General features: G+C 37.5%; 1 protein-coding gene across 2 annotated transcripts; it reads left to right on the top strand.

The window, feature by feature from the left end:
• The first annotated feature begins 404 nt into the window (after window positions 1-404).
• Window positions 405-4,447, top strand: LOC112200506 (magnesium transporter MRS2-I). 2 transcript variants are annotated; one of them, XM_024341544.2, is made up of 11 exons: window positions 405-755; window positions 836-865; window positions 1,048-1,186; window positions 1,298-1,419; window positions 2,048-2,122; window positions 2,615-2,842; window positions 3,343-3,387; window positions 3,719-3,763; window positions 3,867-3,896; window positions 4,016-4,135; window positions 4,216-4,447. In XM_024341544.2, exons 1-11 carry the CDS (start codon window positions 648-650, stop codon window positions 4,300-4,302), a joined length of 1,029 nt encoding a protein of 342 aa, XP_024197312.1. In that variant the 5' UTR covers window positions 405-647; the 3' UTR covers window positions 4,303-4,447. The 2 variants fall into 2 exon arrangements, with proteins under 2 accessions (XP_024197312.1, XP_040375005.1); XM_040519071.1 differs by lacking the exon at window positions 836-865 and having other exon boundaries at window positions 406-755; window positions 4,216-4,446.
• Window positions 4,448-17,285: the final 12,838 nt, after the last annotated feature.

Below are 17,285 nucleotides of genomic sequence, written 5' to 3' on the forward strand. Positions count from 1 at the left end.
TTGGTGACACTAGAACCCTTTTGTTTATTGCTTTTATTGGTTTTATAAAAATAAAAATCAATTAGAGACACACCATTAGAAATATTGGTGAGTACAAATTGGGTAGACACACCAAAAATGTAATAGTGGCTGGGAAATGGTATCCTTAGCCCACTTTTGTGGTAGTGTTATTTTTAAATAATGAAATGATCGGATAAACTTACGAGTCAAAAACTTGATATAAGATCATTTCAATCGCGATTAATAACTTGTCAACATCGTGGGACAGTGTGATCTCACGACGTTGACCGGTCGTCTTAGGTGATTTCTTTCCAAAATCAAAGTCCAAAAGGCCCAGAAAACATTAAACCGCATATATTTTGTGATTTTCTCTTTTGATATATCTCTTTCTTGCGTGTCAAGTCCCCCTTCCCTAGCAAGCTCTCCCTCACATGAACCCTACACAACCCCCACTACCCAATTGTCAACTCTCCAATCCTCAATTTCAACCTCCCCGACGATGCAAATACACAGAAATGACACGAGGAGGAGGAGACGGGGAAGCTGTTGCGGCGGTGGTGGAGGTGAAGAAGAAGTAGTCTTGGAGCTGGGTTTCGCTGGACGCGACGGGACAAGCGACGGTGTTGGATGTGGACAAGTACGCTATCATGCAGAGAGTCCACATTCACGCTCGGGATCTCCGCATTGTCGACCCTCTGCTTTCTTACCCTTCCGCCATTCTCGGACGTGACAGGGCTATTGTTCTCAATCTGGAGGTATGTCCGGTTTTCAGATTTCGGGGATTTTATAGTGGATTTGAATGTTTGATATATATTTGGGTTTGTTTGATTTACAGCATATTAAAGCGATAATTACTGCTGAAGAGGTTAGTGCTTTTACTGTTTCGGTTGAATTAGTGTTCAATTTGGTGTGGGGTTAAAGGTTGCTGATTTAGGAAAGGAAGTACAACATAAAAACACATGGGTTTTGACTTTCGGTGTGCGTTTGACTTTCGGTGAGTTGGGGCCCTTTTGCAGATGATGATTGTTAGTTTTGTTGTGGATATAGGTGCTGCTTCGGGATCCGTTGGATGAAAATGTTATTCCAATTGTTGAAGAGCTTCAGAGACGGTTGCCTCCTGTAAATTCCAACCGTGAAAATCAAACAGATGGAAGTGAGTTCCCTGTTGACGCGGCTGAAGAAGATGGTATGGTATCACTTCAGGAGCAGTGTCTGTCTTTAGTTCCTATAGTTATATGCATATCTTTTAGCACCTTTCACTTCTATCACCAGTCTGAATACTGAGTTTTCAATGTAGAGTCTTCATTTGAATTCCGGGCCTTGGAGGTAGCCTTGGAAGTAATTTGTAGTTTTCTTGCTGCACGTACGACAGAACTGGAGACTGCTGCTTATCCGGCTCTAGATTTGCTTACCTCTAAGGTAGGGAATAACTTGTTTCACTGTTTCTTTTCGACTCTGTGCGTGTCTGAATCCCTTAGGGGCTAACTGGGGAGAAAAAAAAAATGGCAAACATACAAAAGAGTGCAAGGAACAAAATTATAGTACTTCCTGCACTTGTTTGGTTACTTCAGGAAAATAACTAATTATAGCTCATAGATTTAGGCATGTCAGTTGTCAGATAGGGTGTATCAGTAAGTTTTTGCTGAAAAAACAAGATGGCTAGTTCAAGGGACTATTGTCTGCAGTTTTGTGTAAATTGTGTTAAAAAATAATGATCCAAACATCATTTTTTGTTGAATTTTGGTATCCCTCTGGCTTTGCATTCTTAAGGTTGACCTGTTTGGCTTCAGAGGATTTTTGGCTAGCATACTTGCCTGCATAGTTTTGTAAACTTACTATAGTAGTGAGAGAATGTTTATCTCAATGATCTTCTATAAAGAAAAAGTAGTTGCTCAGTTTTCTTTCTTCCTTTTGTTTTGAGTTGACAAAATTATTTATTTATTCGTTCATTTTGATTATCTATTTTAGCAGTTTTCATTTGTTCTATGAAATTTACTTCTTCTGCATGATTCTTTAAGATATTCTTGCAATCCATTTGAATCTGCAGATTAGTAGCCACAATTTGGATAGGGTTCGTAAATTGAAAAGTGCAATGACAAGGTTGACTGCACGGGTCCAAAAGGTATACAATCTTCCTCTGGTCTGTGAATGATTTTTTGGTACTTCATCTCTAATCTGTGTGTGACTGAAATTAAATGCAACTGTTAGCTTCAAATATTAGCTTTTCCAAAATCCCATTTTGTAGCTTCTGTGGGGACATTAAAGATATTTCAAGTGTATAGCTAACGGACCTTTTGACATACACTGATAAACACTTTTTCTTCAAAAAGCCCGCTTGGGGCACCCCAGGATTTGTGCTTCATGACCACTGAAGGTTGCAGTCAAGTTAGTCGCCTTAGGAATGCAGGCTCCTGTTTCCACTTATATTTGTAAGCCACACTCTTTTTGGTGGTGTATCTTATATTTGATTTGCAGACAATGATATCAAATGGAGTTTTTGGTGTGGAGTAGAGACCAATTTTCTTGATTAGAGTACGAATAAAGACAACCTACCAGTGCCTTCTTTACTTCGGCAAATCAAGGCAAGAGGTAATCCTGTAGTATTTATTTGCAGGTGAGGGATGAGCTCGAGCAGCTGCTGGATGATGATGATGATGATATGGCCGACCTTTACTTGTCAAGAAAGTTGGCGGGTGCATGTTCACCAGTTAGTGCCTCTGGTCCTCCCAATTGGTATCCTGCCTCCCCTACCATAGGCTCAATATCACGGGCAAGCAGAGCAAGTATGGTAACTGGTCGTGGAGATGAGAATGACGTTGACGAACTTGAAATGTTACTGGAGGTATAATGACATTGGCATACTTTTCATTTGTAGGATTTTAGTGAATCTATAGGGAAAAAAATACAAACAGTACTCAACCTATGGCCGACTCCGAATTTCTGTACCCAAGTTTTCAAAACTATCACAATGGTACCTAGATTATCTAACACAACCTAACATTCATACATGCCGTCCACTTCGCCGTTAACGGTGTTAACTTTGCAAGGGTAATTATGTCATTCCACTGTTCATCTCTCTTCTCCTTCACACCATGGGTACTGTTTTTTTTTTTTTTTTTCCCCTCCTGCAAGTGGAAGGACAGATTTACCCTTGCAAAGTTAACACCGTTAACGGCGAAGTGGACGGCATGTATGAATGTTAGGTTGTGTTAGATAATCTGGGTACCATTGTGATAGTTTTTGAAGTTGAGGTACGAAAGTTATTAGTGGCCCGTAGTTCAGGTACTGTTTGTCAGTTTTTCCCGAATCTATATACTAAATTGGTTAGTAATACCTGTGCAGGCTTACTTTATGCAGATTGATGGCACCTTGAACAAGTTAGCTACGGTAAGCTTATTATTTTTGTCGGCTTACAAGGAGAATTGAACCTAGGATCTATCCTTCATCCCATACTACCCAATGCCACACGGCTAAGGAAGGTCGCAGATGTAAAGATCACCTAGTGGCCTGAGGATTAGGATGAAAGTAAGATGAAATGGGAATTGTTTGGGGATGTTGGTTATTGACATTAAGTTTAATGAACTGGAAACAGAAAGTGGAAACACTACACCCTATATAATGTAGGTAATATATAATCTTATTTTATAATGTAGGTACTTTTCATAATCCTTACATTACATTCTAGACAACCTTAACCATTTAATCTGAAATTTTGCAGCTGCGTGAATATATTGATGATACGGAGGATTACATAAATATTCAGGTACTTGATTTATGAACTTTAGTTTGTTGCTTTGGCCAGTACCATAAAACTTTATGGCAATATATTAATGTTTCTGATCTTAATTGTGCTTTCCATTTTTCAGCTCGATAACCACAGGAATCAGTTAATTCAGGTGCTTACTGCTCTGCACTGGTTTCGTTTCTTCATACTTCTTGCTTCCTGTTTGCTTGCTAAATCTGGAGTAGTTGTTTTTGACATTAAGTTTTAATCTCTTGACTATTCATGGTGCAGCTTGAGCTTATTCTTAGTTCTGGAACTGTTGGTTTATCCATGTATTCTTTGGTGTGTGGAATTTTTGGCGTGAATATCCCATATTCGTGGAACCAGGATCATGGATACATGTTTAAATGGGTACGCACATTATTTCCTCCAGTAATCTTGGCTAGTGTAACTGTGATTTGGCTGAGAATTGAATCTTTCTGAATTGACAGGTTTGGATTGTCACAGGAATAGTATGTTTCTCTGTTTTCATAGTAATTGTAGCATATGCTCGCCACAAAGGGTTGGTCGGATCGTGAACTTTGTAAATAAAAGTTTGCTTTTTTTTTTTTTTGAGAAGATAAATTAAAGTTTGCTGAGAGCAAGGAGTCCGAAATTTATTGTTTAGATCTTGTCATTAGGCGTCCAGACTTTCAGGTAATGAAAGAATTATAATCTCTTCTAGAGTTTTGGTAATACAGCCCATAATGGCTTCTGTGGTTAACAAGGCCAAGTCTGACTATGGGAATTTTAGATTAGAAATTCCAAGGATGTGGCACATTTTTATGATTGTTGACAAGCTTAATAACAAAATTCGCTTGCCAACACTGGCTGTAAAACGATTCTTCTGTTGATATTAATTTCTTAATTTTAGTCCATAATTCTTCTTCCGGTTACACATCAAGTATTTGCTCTAACAAGTATATTACTTTGAATCAGCAAAAATGTCATATCGATCAAGTTACTAATGCGTTGCGAGTAATTATCTGTAGGATATTCATGCCAAAAAAACTAAAAACCGAGCAATTTATTTCTTTGGTACTATAACATTTCAACATCCCCTTAAAAAAAATCTTGACGTGATTTCAACATGCCATTTTCCATTAAAAAAAAAAAAAAGGTGTGTTGTATAGTTTTTCATTGGTTTTGCACATGCTTTCACAAGTGCAAACCAAAACCAGAATGTTATATTATTCAACATTTTCTCAAATTCAAAAATTAAAATTTGGTGATTAACTTCTACCGCCAAAAGGTTAAGCAAAACATCCACGGTTTAGTTCTCGGGATTGTCTACAGTACATTAATGTACTGATACATCAAGTAGATTATGTTCAATATAGAGGTAGACTAGCTCAGTACATGAGTAGACATGCATGGAGTTAGTCTACCATTGTACTGAGTTAGTCTACATCTGTATTGAATCTAGTCTACTTGATGTATTGATACATTAATGTATTGAAGTATTTTCCTTAGTTCTCTCTTACAAGCAAATAGTATTGATACTCAAATGGTGATGGCCCTGTGTTTTATGGGGAAGTTGTGTTTTTCCTTGAAATATGAAAATTGCCATTGTCATATCTAACCCCTAGTTATTTATATATTTAATTATTTTCTTTTGAGAAACAAAATTTTATAATTTTTTTGGTTTTTTGAGAAAGCTAAAGACTAGAGTAACACTTGCGCTTAAATCAATCAAACTTCGAACTCTTAACACATCAGTCTTTATGGTAATTATTTCTCTTAAAAGACAACATAAAAACTAAAAAAAAAACCCAAGGAAAAAAGTGTGCTAACAAATCGTCTAGCATTGGCCGCCAATTCATGCAATCGTGTAGCAAGTTGAGTGCTACATCTCAGTAACAAAAAGTAGCCTCTCATGTCTTATGATCTGTCCAAACAAAAACCATAGAAAAGCCATAAGGATAGCAGACTAGAACCTTAGACCCGTGATTGACATAGAAAACTAATCCACAATTGAGTGTATTGACACTTGAAAACTCATATATCTTTTGGTTTAAAAGTGGTAGGATTGTGGTGTTGTTACGGTTGACAAATACGTTGACCTAATTAATTGCTTTAATGAGGGCCGGACATTTGTTCCATCTTGTAATGCTTGGTCACTGATGGGAGCACAAGTTTAAGGATGCTATGTACGTGCCGTTAACCTCACTTTCTTGGTCCTATGTATAACTTTGTAACTACACATGCATTGGATACCATAATTCCTTCTTACCCACAGCTACTTTAATCCAAGCACAAGTTGCTCTAATTTCTCTTATTTAATTTTGAGAAATTATTGACTTTTTATTTTTTTAATCTCAGAAGTTTCTCTTTTAATTATCATAATCAATTTGCAATAAATGTGTTTGGATTTAAAGAAATGAGAGAAAGAAAAATAAATAAAGGTAAAAAAAAAAAAAATTGTTAAAATCTCAATAAACAATAGCAATAGGTTCATGGTTAAAATCCCAATAAGCAATAGCAATAGGTTCATGGTTAAAATCTCATGGTTCTCAATTTCTCATGGTATTGACCAAAAATTGTAATAACAAATTACTAGTAAGTGTCGGTTTGAAACTTTTATCAGCCATAAGGCCACTTAATTTGTTTTGTCAACATAAGGCTGTGAGCCCCCGAAAATTTTGTTTAATTTTCGAAGGTAATTTTGCCAATAAGATTTTTCCGCAATGTGATTTAAGTGGAGGAAATGGCCTTGTAGGTCATTTTGGTCTCAAGATCACGATTTGGGCCTTAATATTTAAGTTTGGGCCAGAGTCCTTCGTTTTGGGGCCAGAAGGTTACAGAGGTTTAGTGAGGCAACAGTTTGTTGAATTTTCGAAGACGATAAATTGAGTTGTAACAAAGTTTTGAATTTTTACGAGATTGAGTTTTGGGCCTAGGACGAAGTCGAGAAATAACTTAGGAAGTTCCCGACGAAAAGTGAATAAAAGAAAAGTTACGAGCCCAAAACCGAAAGCAATTAACTATAGGAGAGTTTCGTAATTCGTTGTAAGGGCAAAATTGTCATTACACATAAGGTATAAATAAGAGGAAGCCCTAGCAACCTTCTCATTTTTCTCTCTCCCTCAGGCCATACAATTCTCTCTCTCCCCCCCCCCCCCCCCCCCCCCCCCCCCGGCGATCTCTCTCCTTCTCATCTTCTCTCTGCCATTGTCAGGAAACACCATTTCACCACCAATCGAACCAGCACCAAAGTCTGACCAAAGCTCAACTATAATCACCACCAAGCATTGCCGTTAACCTCCACATGCAACCACCATAGCTGTCGCCACATTGCCCAGCCAAAACATCCATTTCCGGCCATCATCTCAACTCACCACCGCCACCAACGAGTTCAGGGCAAGCAGTTTATCACCTTCCCAAAGCCTCGTCGCTAACCCAAAGCTAGAGAACTCTGTGCGCCTTCGCCGGCGATCTGGGCTTCTGCAAAGCCAGAATTACCACCTCCGGCCACGATTAGGCGAAGCCATCACCTTGAAGAAGCTTAGGCTGAACGAATTGCCTTATCCCCTTAATCCCGGCTTCTGACTCTGACTAGAGCCACCGCACATGCCGGCAGCAGTACATGAGCCACCCAGCACCGTCGTGAATGCCACCAATTTACCCACTTCCGTCTGGTAAGCTAGCTCTGTCACCTCTTCTGGAATGAAGCCTCCGATTCGATATAGATTGAAAGCCCTAATCCTATAGTTGAAATTTTTTTCTGTGAGGTTTGTGGAAATCTAGAATCCTGAAGCTTCGGAGGAGAGTTTGTGCTGATGGGTTAGTTTTGAATAACATTAATCAAGGTAAGGATTAGGTACAAATTCTCTTTTGAATAAGGATCGGTTGAAGGTTGATATTAATTGCGATGTGCCTGCTAGGGAATTCGAGAAGTTGATGGTGATGGAGTACAATACATTGAATCGTGACTATCAGCAGAAAAAGAAAAGGAAATGGTAAGGGTCTGGTGTAGTGAGCTTATTGTTGTAGTTACTGCAGAATGGAATGAAGTGGGCTGTTACTATTGCTTTGGTTGAGTTAAATTTTGAAGGGTTAAATACTGTTTACTCCCTGAACTTTCAGGGAAAAAACAGTTCAGTCCCTGCCTTTTCAATTTCAAACGTTTACTCACTCATCTCTCAATTTTGAACCAATAGGTCCATTCCGTCGAAAAACTCTATTAAAATGTCTATTATACCCTCAATTCATCTTTTTTCTTTTTCTTAATTTATTTTTTTATCTTTTTTTTTAATTAATTAATTTTATTTTTATTTTTAAAAGATTTTTTCTCTTTTGTTTTGTTTTGTTTTGTTTTGTTTTTTCCCTTTTTCCATCTATTCGATTCCGATTTCACTTTCCATTCGATTCAATTGAGGAAAGTGAATCGGAATCAAATAGATGGGAAAAGGAAAAAAAAAACAAAACAAAACAAAAGAGAAAAAAATCTTTTCAAAAAAAAATTAATTAAAAAAAAAGATAAAAAAATAAATTAAGAAAAAGAAAAAAGATGAATTGAGGGTATAATAGACATTTTAATAGAGTGTTTCGACGGAATGGACCTATTGGTTCAAAATTGAGAAGATGAGGGAGTAAACGTGTGAAATTGAAAAGGTAAGGACTGAACTGTTTTTTCCCTGAAAGTTCAGGGAGTAAACAGTATTTAACCCAATTTTGAAGGAGAATGATTGTTAATGATATGGTGATTGAGAAATTGGTATCCGAAATGAAGGTACTTTGATTTAAACTTATTGGACCAAACTCAACATAGCATTACTTTGATAAGAGGACAGTTAAGGAAGCTAAGGTATACCAAGAAAATAGAACGGTCTAACGAGTTGTCCTAAAATTTAATTTCGGATCATAGCTTTGCTATTTTCTCCATGTCCCGAAAATTTAGAGAAATTTATTTAGTAGAATGTTCGGGAATGGAAATTGCCATTTGTTTTCTTAAAGTAAAAAGGGTAAATAAATGAAGGTCAAGGTGCTAAGTATAATCACCATATCTCAAATAGGTCCAAATGCCATTTCATTTGGATAATTTGGGAATGGTAAGGGTGTTTGTTGCTTAAGAAAGGATTACTAGACAATGGCATCAACTATATAACCCGAACTAAATTATCGAAAGAAATTATGATCATCATATCCCTAATGAGCTTACCATTCTAAGTGAATTGTTTGGGAGTGGTTTCTAATAATTATCGATCATGGGTTATTTGGTGAATATATTTTAAAGTAAGTTATGAGTCAAGTTACTTATTGGTTTAATTTTATTATAAAGGACTCGAGCGTGTGCACTTGGATTAGAACAAATGATCGAAAGTCGGAAACGAAGCTAAGTTTGGGCGAGCACTCCATTTCCAGGTAGGGTGAGTTGTCCATTCCTTGTTAGAGGCTTTTCGATATATGTGGAATGCTCTAGTAGTATATTATGTTGCCTGCAAGTACGTTTTGGTTGTTCATTAGTCGATGTCTTGTGATACCTGTGTTTTCATAATTGATAATTGTTGATTGCTAAAACCGAGGCTAGACTTGTATGTTGAGATACTGTACCCTTTGTATGCCTGTACTTGTGACTTGAAAGTGAATGGGACCTAGATGCGTAGAATCCTAGGGATCGCACGATGTCGATAACAGTGAATCTCCGAAGGGGGCCGTGCTCCTATGTTTGTCGAGGAAGAGTGAGTACAGACAGTGAACCAGTCATAGGAGACTCAGGGCCAAGAAATGGACACTTTCGCTACTTGTAGTTACAAGGACTATAGAGTAGTTGGCCGGTTCTCGAATGATGACGAACCAAGTCGGTCACCGATTTGTTTAAGTTTAGCCGACAGGTAAGTATCTCAGAGCTCCAAGTTGTGTGAAGCGTGCTGCATATGTTTTATAAAAGTGAATAAATGTTTGTGGTTGCCTCTTTTTAAAGTATTTTCGATAAACGTGCACAATATTATGTAGTAAATATTTTCAAGTGTATTATCTTTCAAACCTAGCATGGTTGGGTCGGCCCCTATTGGGCATGCGAGGACGAAAGCTCACCCCTACAATAGTGTGCAGGTTTCGAGCGTGTGGTCGGGAAGCGTACAGGGGAGGCACATGGTCCGGCTTGGCGTATTTCTCTTTGACTTTATAAATTAAGGTCTTAGTCCTTTAATGGGTTTTTAAGTCTCTTATTTATTTACTTTTATTTGTTTTTTACTAGTTTATTTACAAAATCTCGGGAGACCCGCAACCCTGGGGCGCGTCTCTCATACTTGTATTTATTTAGTGATTTGTCATTTTCCAAATTGGGCTCCTATTGCAAGCCCAAAACTCTTAGCTCACTTTAAATTCCGCTTTTGAAAATGTGTTGTTTGGTTGTTAGAACGACTTGTCCAAGAAAATGTTTTGTAAACCAACAGTTTGAACCCAAAAGGCCTTGCAATTTCGGGTTGATGAGTTATCGGGATGTCATTCGTGACATGTCGGTTTCTCATTGGCTCGGGGTCGCAGAGCTGTGGGATCCCTCTCTCGGGTCACCACAAAGGCGATTTTAGAATTAAAAACATCAGCTTCCTTTTATCCTATGCCCATTTTGCCCTCAGCATAAAATCTGATCAATCTCTCTCTCTCTCTCTCTCTCTCTCTCTCTCTCTCTCTCTCTCCTTCTAACAATTCAGCATCAGATCCGAATCCCTCAAAATCATTCTCCAGCAAAGCCTTCAAGCTCTTAAATGACTTGGCAATCTCTTCCACCCACGGCATCACTAGCCTCCCTAATCTTCCAGTATCAGATTAAACGTCTCCGCCCTCGACTTTCCCTTCAGCTTCAGCGACTTGAGCTGCTGGAACCGCCTCCTAAGCCGCTCAGGGCTCGTCGTCTAGTAAAGCGCGATGGTCACCGACGGTGGATTGAAATGGAGACCTTACTGACTGCGACGATGGAATCAAGGCGTGAAGCGAGGCAAAGGTAGTTCATTTGCTCGACGTGCTTCCAGATTGCTCTGCACCGGTGTTTTGGGATGATTCATCGTCGTCGAGGTCTGATCTGGCATTCAATTTCGTCTATGAGGTGATGGTTTGGATTGGGCTTTCGAATGGCGTGCACTTTGCTTTCAAGAGGGTGATTCGAATCGTAGCAGATGTGTTAGATGATGCAGAGAGAGAAAAGGTGCCTATGTTCGGTATCCTTTTGTTCTTAATGATTAATGTATAAAATTGGATCAGAATTTGGGTTTAATTTCTCTATTTGTTTGTGTATTCATTTGTTGCTCAGTTTGTATATATTGGTATTCTGAATAGATTATTTTAGTAATCATTTTGGTTTCAATCACTTGTATATCCTAAATTGATGATTGTGTAAGGATGAGCTAATGCCATCACATAATTACAAATTGACGCATTGAAGTTATTTTGGTGGTTTTAGTAATAGCTTTGGGCATAAGCTTGTTATGGTAGTACTTCTAGGTCTTCTCTATGTTAAATATACGCATGGTGGATTCATTTGGTTGAAACTAAAAGTGTTTTGATTCATGCATTTTTGATTTTATAAATTTACAGTTTTTTGATGTTTCGGAGGAGTTTCTATATTGGTTGGTAGTAGTTTTCTCATTCGTTAAGAGTAGCTTTGTTAGTCTATAAGAATAGCTTTCCAATTTGTTGGGAGTAGTTTTGTTTGTCTCTTAAAATAGTTTTCTTAGCCTCTGTGAGTAGCTTTTATTTGACTTGACAGTAGTTTTTGGTGTTGGTGACAGTAGTTTTTGTTACCCCGCCAGAGGTTGCTGAAAATCTCACTAGAGCAGCTTTTGTTGCTAGTGACAGTAGCTTTTGTTAGTAACAGTAGCTTTTGTTGCTGGTGACAGTAGCTTTTGTTGCTAGTGACAGTAGTTTTTATGATCTCATCGGAGGTTGCTGGAAATCTCATAAGAGTAGCTTTTATTACTAGTGACAGTAACTTTTGTTGCTGGTGACAGTAGTTTTTGTGACCTCGCCGGAGGTTGTTGGAACTCTTACCAGAGTAGTTTTTGTTGCTAGTGACAGTAGCTTGTGTTGCTAGTGACAGTAGCTTGTGTTGCTAGTGATAGTAGCTTTTGTGACCTCGCCGGAGGTTGCCGGAAATCTCATCAGAGTAGCTTTTGTTGCTAGTTACAGTAACTTTTGGTGTTAGTGACAGTAGCTTTTGTGGTCGCCGGAGGTCGGCTGAAGACACGTCGAAGTTCGCCGGAGAGGAAAGAGAGAATGACTGTTGATTTTGTACTCTAGTGGTATTTATGTAAATATATTGATTGTTAATATCCAAAATATAACACACTTTTTAATCTAGTGGCCTTATGAGAGAAAAAACTAATTGGTGGCCTTATGGCTAAAAAAAATTCAAAAGTGCACTTATGTGTAATTAATCCAAATTGTAATAGCAATAGGCGCAATTGTAAATCCAACTACAATTAAAGTATCATCTTGACTATACAAAAAGTCTCATGGTTCCACTACTACAAAAATTGAATCAGACGACAGCTAAAAACCGTCGTCTGATATGGAGGCAAAGCGTCGTCTATCGAGACGCCGTCTGATGAAGATAGATTATAAGGAACCGTTGTGTGAAGGGCTCGACAGCATGTCGGTAGCATTAGCTGTTGCGTGACTATTCTTCAGATGACGAGCAACTTTAGAAACTGTTGTGTGAAGGCAATTCAGAGGTCGCTTTATTTTATGCCTGTTATGTGACTTTCATTCAGACAACAGTTTTTCAAAGTATCCATTATCTATTTTACATTCAGACGACAGTTTTTATTTTTGGGTCATTGTGACTATTGTGCACATACGACAGTTTTTTTGTGGTTATTGTTGTCCTAATAGAATGATTCAATGCATTATATTTGCTGGATGTGGAATCAAAAAAGACCAAATTAACTTATCAATATATATATAGAAGAAATTGTTATAATTCACATCATGCACCAAAATGGATTGTGTAAAGTTAATCTTTTATCCCCAAAAGGAGTACATCTAATAGTACTCTCCTAGCAAAATACATCCAGAAATTTACTTGTGTCTAGCTTTGCAAGTTTTGCTGCTCTCATGGCCTCATTGGAGTCTAGCTTTGGAAGTTTCCAAGCACTAACTCTGTAGGATTGCGAGTAATACCCTGATCCTCTGAGATATCCATAACCCAACGTCTTTAAGTTGCTTGTTTCTTGAAGCATCTTGCTGGTTCATGGATTACAAGCTCTCTAAAAGAAGATCATGTCCTGCTCCGTCAGCAATCACAATAACCATATATCCATTTTCTGAGTCGTTTTTCAATGAACTCACAAAGTCCACCTCGTCCTTTTAAGAAAGAAAGGGGGAATCCGGAATCAAACAATAGTCCACATCGCGACTGGCAAATGTAGCATACATAGCTATGAAACCTGCAACGTGAATATATAGGTGCTATGTACAACTGCAAGCAGTCAACAACAAAATTAGCATGACAGAACCAAATTCATTTAGCATCTAATGTTGTACAAAAATATATTGACGAAGCTGCATACGTACTCTAGTTGGTAATCCACAAGTTAACGACATATGAGGTTGATATGATTGTCAATTCAATGACATTAAAGTAGCAACCGTGTATTTATAACTAAAGATGTACTGGCCACAACAATTGAAAGACCAAAGAGACAGAAAATTACCATTGCATTTGAAGGAAGTACAAGACCTCCGAGTTTTAGCCAGCGATCTGTGGCTGTAATGACACTTCTAACCACACTGTGTTGAAAAGTAAGCATGTCAACAAAATAATTTCGAACCATATATGCCCATGTATATATTTAGAGGCACAATTATAAACTAACAGTAATTATACAATCTAATAACCAATATTTTAAGAATATAATATACAAAATTTTTGATAGCTACCTCATACAGAAGCATGTATCCCATCCACTTTGAAATTATAACATCAACCTCCTCATCAATATCAAATCCTACAAAACCAAAAAAGTTAGCAGTACGATTGGTTGGCTTATACATGTGTAAGTCAGATTAATAAGTCGGTGCAAGGGAAAGCAAAGTACTTACAAGAATACAATAAGTCGTTGTACATGACCTATCTTCAATTACTCCTAGACCCTCGTTCAAGGCATAGGTAGCTTTCTTTCCTATAAACTGTAGTAAACAAAATTTCAGTCAGTTTTGAAAGCTGGTGATAGATCAGAAAGTTCACCAATTGTTTTCTCGAAGAAGCCTATATAGAAAGAATATTTAGATAAAATAGAACCAATCATAATCATCAAGTATCAGATAAAAGAAAGAGGAAACTATGGTGGCGAAATGTTATCTCTTAGTATAGGATAGAGAATATAACAAGACATAAACTTGTTGAATTAATATCTTGAATGCAAAAGATAATGATCAAGTAAAGTGCTTACACATTTTGCACCAGCTTGAGCACAAAAGATAGAAAGAATTCCTGTGCCACAGCCAACATTGATTACCACCTGCCAACCAAACAAAAGAGGTTCTAGTAATGATGATAACTGCTATTTTATTTTCTTCCTTCTAAGGTAAGATTTGTGCCTTCATATGTTCAAAACATAATATGCTATTTCAAGCCAAACAAACAGAACATGATCATACCTAAGGACACAAATATACCGAGTGAGAAATGAGTAAAATGCAATCTAGTAACATATATTATTGAATGCCCAAGAGTCCTGAAACTTTAATCTATTAGGAAGTTACCAACAACCTATAAACAGAAGGCAATACCACCATGCTATATGGAAGTAGACCAGTGGAGACAATCTGAAATTAGAATTTGCTTACTAGAGAAAGGAGTGATCAGCCATTCCCCACTTTGTACCACACACAAATCGAAATTCCAAAGCACCATTGTTTCATTTTGCATTAAAGATCAGTATATCAAACAAGTTCATTCTTGTGCACGAAGATCAAATGATCAATATGAAACAATTAAGGTAGTATTAAGCTAAACAACAAGCACATAAAAAGCTTGTGAATAAAGGGCTCAGGCATATTGGAAAAAATGAATCAATCATGAAACAAAAATATGAACAGAAACCTTTTGTGAGATACTTGTCATCTGCCTACCAAGGCCCGAAAATCTAGAAACAAGCGTAGTTAACAGGAACCACCTAGAACTTGAGAAACACAAACAAATAACTTAATAGCAAACGTAACCAAAACAAAGAAAACATATCTCTTTCACAGATATACAAAATGTATGGATCGTGCTTGAGCACCACAACAATATCACACTTGGTAATTAATCAAAGCAAAAAAAAAAAAAAAAAAAAATCTTCATTTGGGCCAGAGGAACTCACCAATTCCCTCAACATAACAAATAAACATGAAATCTGAAACAATCACTTCATGGCTTATTAACAATACCATATTCAATGATGGCTCAGTGGCTTTAAACTAATATGATATTCGATGATCATATTAGAAGCCCAGAATTAAAAGCAGTTTATCAAAGGGCTAAATACAAATTACTGCCTTGTGGTTTATGTCCAAAATCAATTCAGTCCCTGAACTTCTAATTTCATCAAAAACACCCTTGCACTTTCAATTTTGATCTAATAAGTCCAATTTGTTAGTTTTCCGACAATTGAGTTATTTAACTTGTTAATGTGGCTTATATATAGCGTATGTTTTATGATGTGGTGTCGAGGTGGTCTGCATAGTCAATTTAGGAGTGAGTCCTACTAAAAAAAATAAATAGTTTTTCAACAAATAATCCAACTATAACTTGAACCCATAACATAATATTAATGAATTGGACCTATTAGATCAAATTTGAAAGTGCAGGGGTGTTTTTGATGAAATTAGAAGTGCAGGGACTGAATTAATTTTGGACCTAAACCACAGGGTACTAACTAGTATTTAGCCCTTTATCAAATTTCCATATTCAACTAAATTTCCAACCTTCCCTAACCGAAAACAACAATCCTAGATTATTAGTTCTTCAGTAGGCAGTGATTTAGACAAGAACTGAAGAAGAAGGAGAATATTCCTTATTCAACCAAATTTCTAAATTTCCATCAACAAAAACAACAATTTTCTATTCAATATGAATCCTAGATTCTAGAACTGAAGAAGAGAGAAGCCCAATTCAAATCTAAATTTCCAATTCAATTCAATTCAATTCCAAAGAACTGAAGAAGAGACAAGAGAGAAGCCCGATTCAAATTCCAGTAACTTACGTTGAGTTACTGAGAGAGAGAAGAGAAGGCTGAAGTCGATTGGCTATCGGAAAAGCACGGGGTAGTCTAGCTGTGGCCTGTGGGAGATTGAGGTAGAGAGAACGAGCGGCGCGGTGGAGTGGTGGAGAGAGAGTGATGAACGACAAGGAGAGAACAACAATTGATTTTGGGACTCGTGTCTATTTTGGGGATTTTGTGACTTTTATCTCGCAAAAATCCCACAAAAAATATATATATAAAACGCCGAGAACCGCATAGCTCCTTCCGCCTAGCGCTTACCACCAAGCTACCTAGGCCGCCTATACGCCCCTACCTCTAAATATCCAGATGTACACAGATCTGAAATTGCACAAAACCGAAAAATTGATCTGATCTGAAATTTCATTTGGAAATAGATAAAGGAGAGAGAAATCAAATGGGAGTTAAGGATTTCATACCTCGGGTCTGCTTTCTCAAAATTTCTAGGGATTTACTAGACTTGAGGGGTTTTGAATCAGCTCCGAGTTCTGAGTCTTCGCTCCAATAAGCTCACAGGTTCGCCAACAGTGCTTCAGAATCTGTACCTCCAAGGGAATGAGTTATCCGGCGAGTTTTCACCCAAGTTGCCTCGGTTGGAGATCTGAATGGACTCGATGAGTTTTCCGGTGGAGAGGTGAGATATTGGTTAGAGAGAAGAGTAAGTGTTTGGGAGAGTGAGGTTTTGGTTGTAGGTTTTGTCAAGAGAGTGAGAAGTTGTCGAGAGTGAGGGTTTTGGTTTTGGTTTTGGTTTGGGTCTTTCGAGTGTGAGGCGAGTCGCGAGAGAGTTTTGGTTTTGGCTCTGGGTGCGTCAAGAGTAAGGCGAGTCGAAAGTGAGGCGCTGTCGAGAGGGTTTTGGATTTGGATTTTTTTTTGTTATTTTTGTTATATTTTTTGCTTAAGTGTTTAGGGTTTCAGGTGTTTTGAGATGGGGTTTGGCACCACATACATGGTGGGAAACTTGCCGCTTAATTTTTTTAGGGTCATACGACAGTTCTATCCTTAAACGTCTTCTGAACTAATTCATAATTCCATATCAGACGACGGATTTTATAAAAATGACGTCCAAAAAATTAAAAATCAATCAGACAACAGAAAACTATAATACGTCGTCTGATTCAATTTTTGTAGTAGTGTTCTCATGGTATTGACCAAAAATAAAATACCGTATTGCCTATTTCCTAAAGAAATCCACTAAAGGGAAATCCACATAAATTTTCATAGATTTCCTTACAATTTTGGCATGATCAAAATCATATATATACAATCTCTTGCTTGTTCATTATCATCATAACCATAAGCAACCTAAAAACTGTCTC

This window comes from Rosa chinensis, chromosome 4, assembly GCF_002994745.2.
Source record: "Rosa chinensis cultivar Old Blush chromosome 4, RchiOBHm-V2, whole genome shotgun sequence".
Taxonomy (NCBI): Eukaryota; Viridiplantae; Streptophyta; class Magnoliopsida; order Rosales; family Rosaceae; genus Rosa; species Rosa chinensis.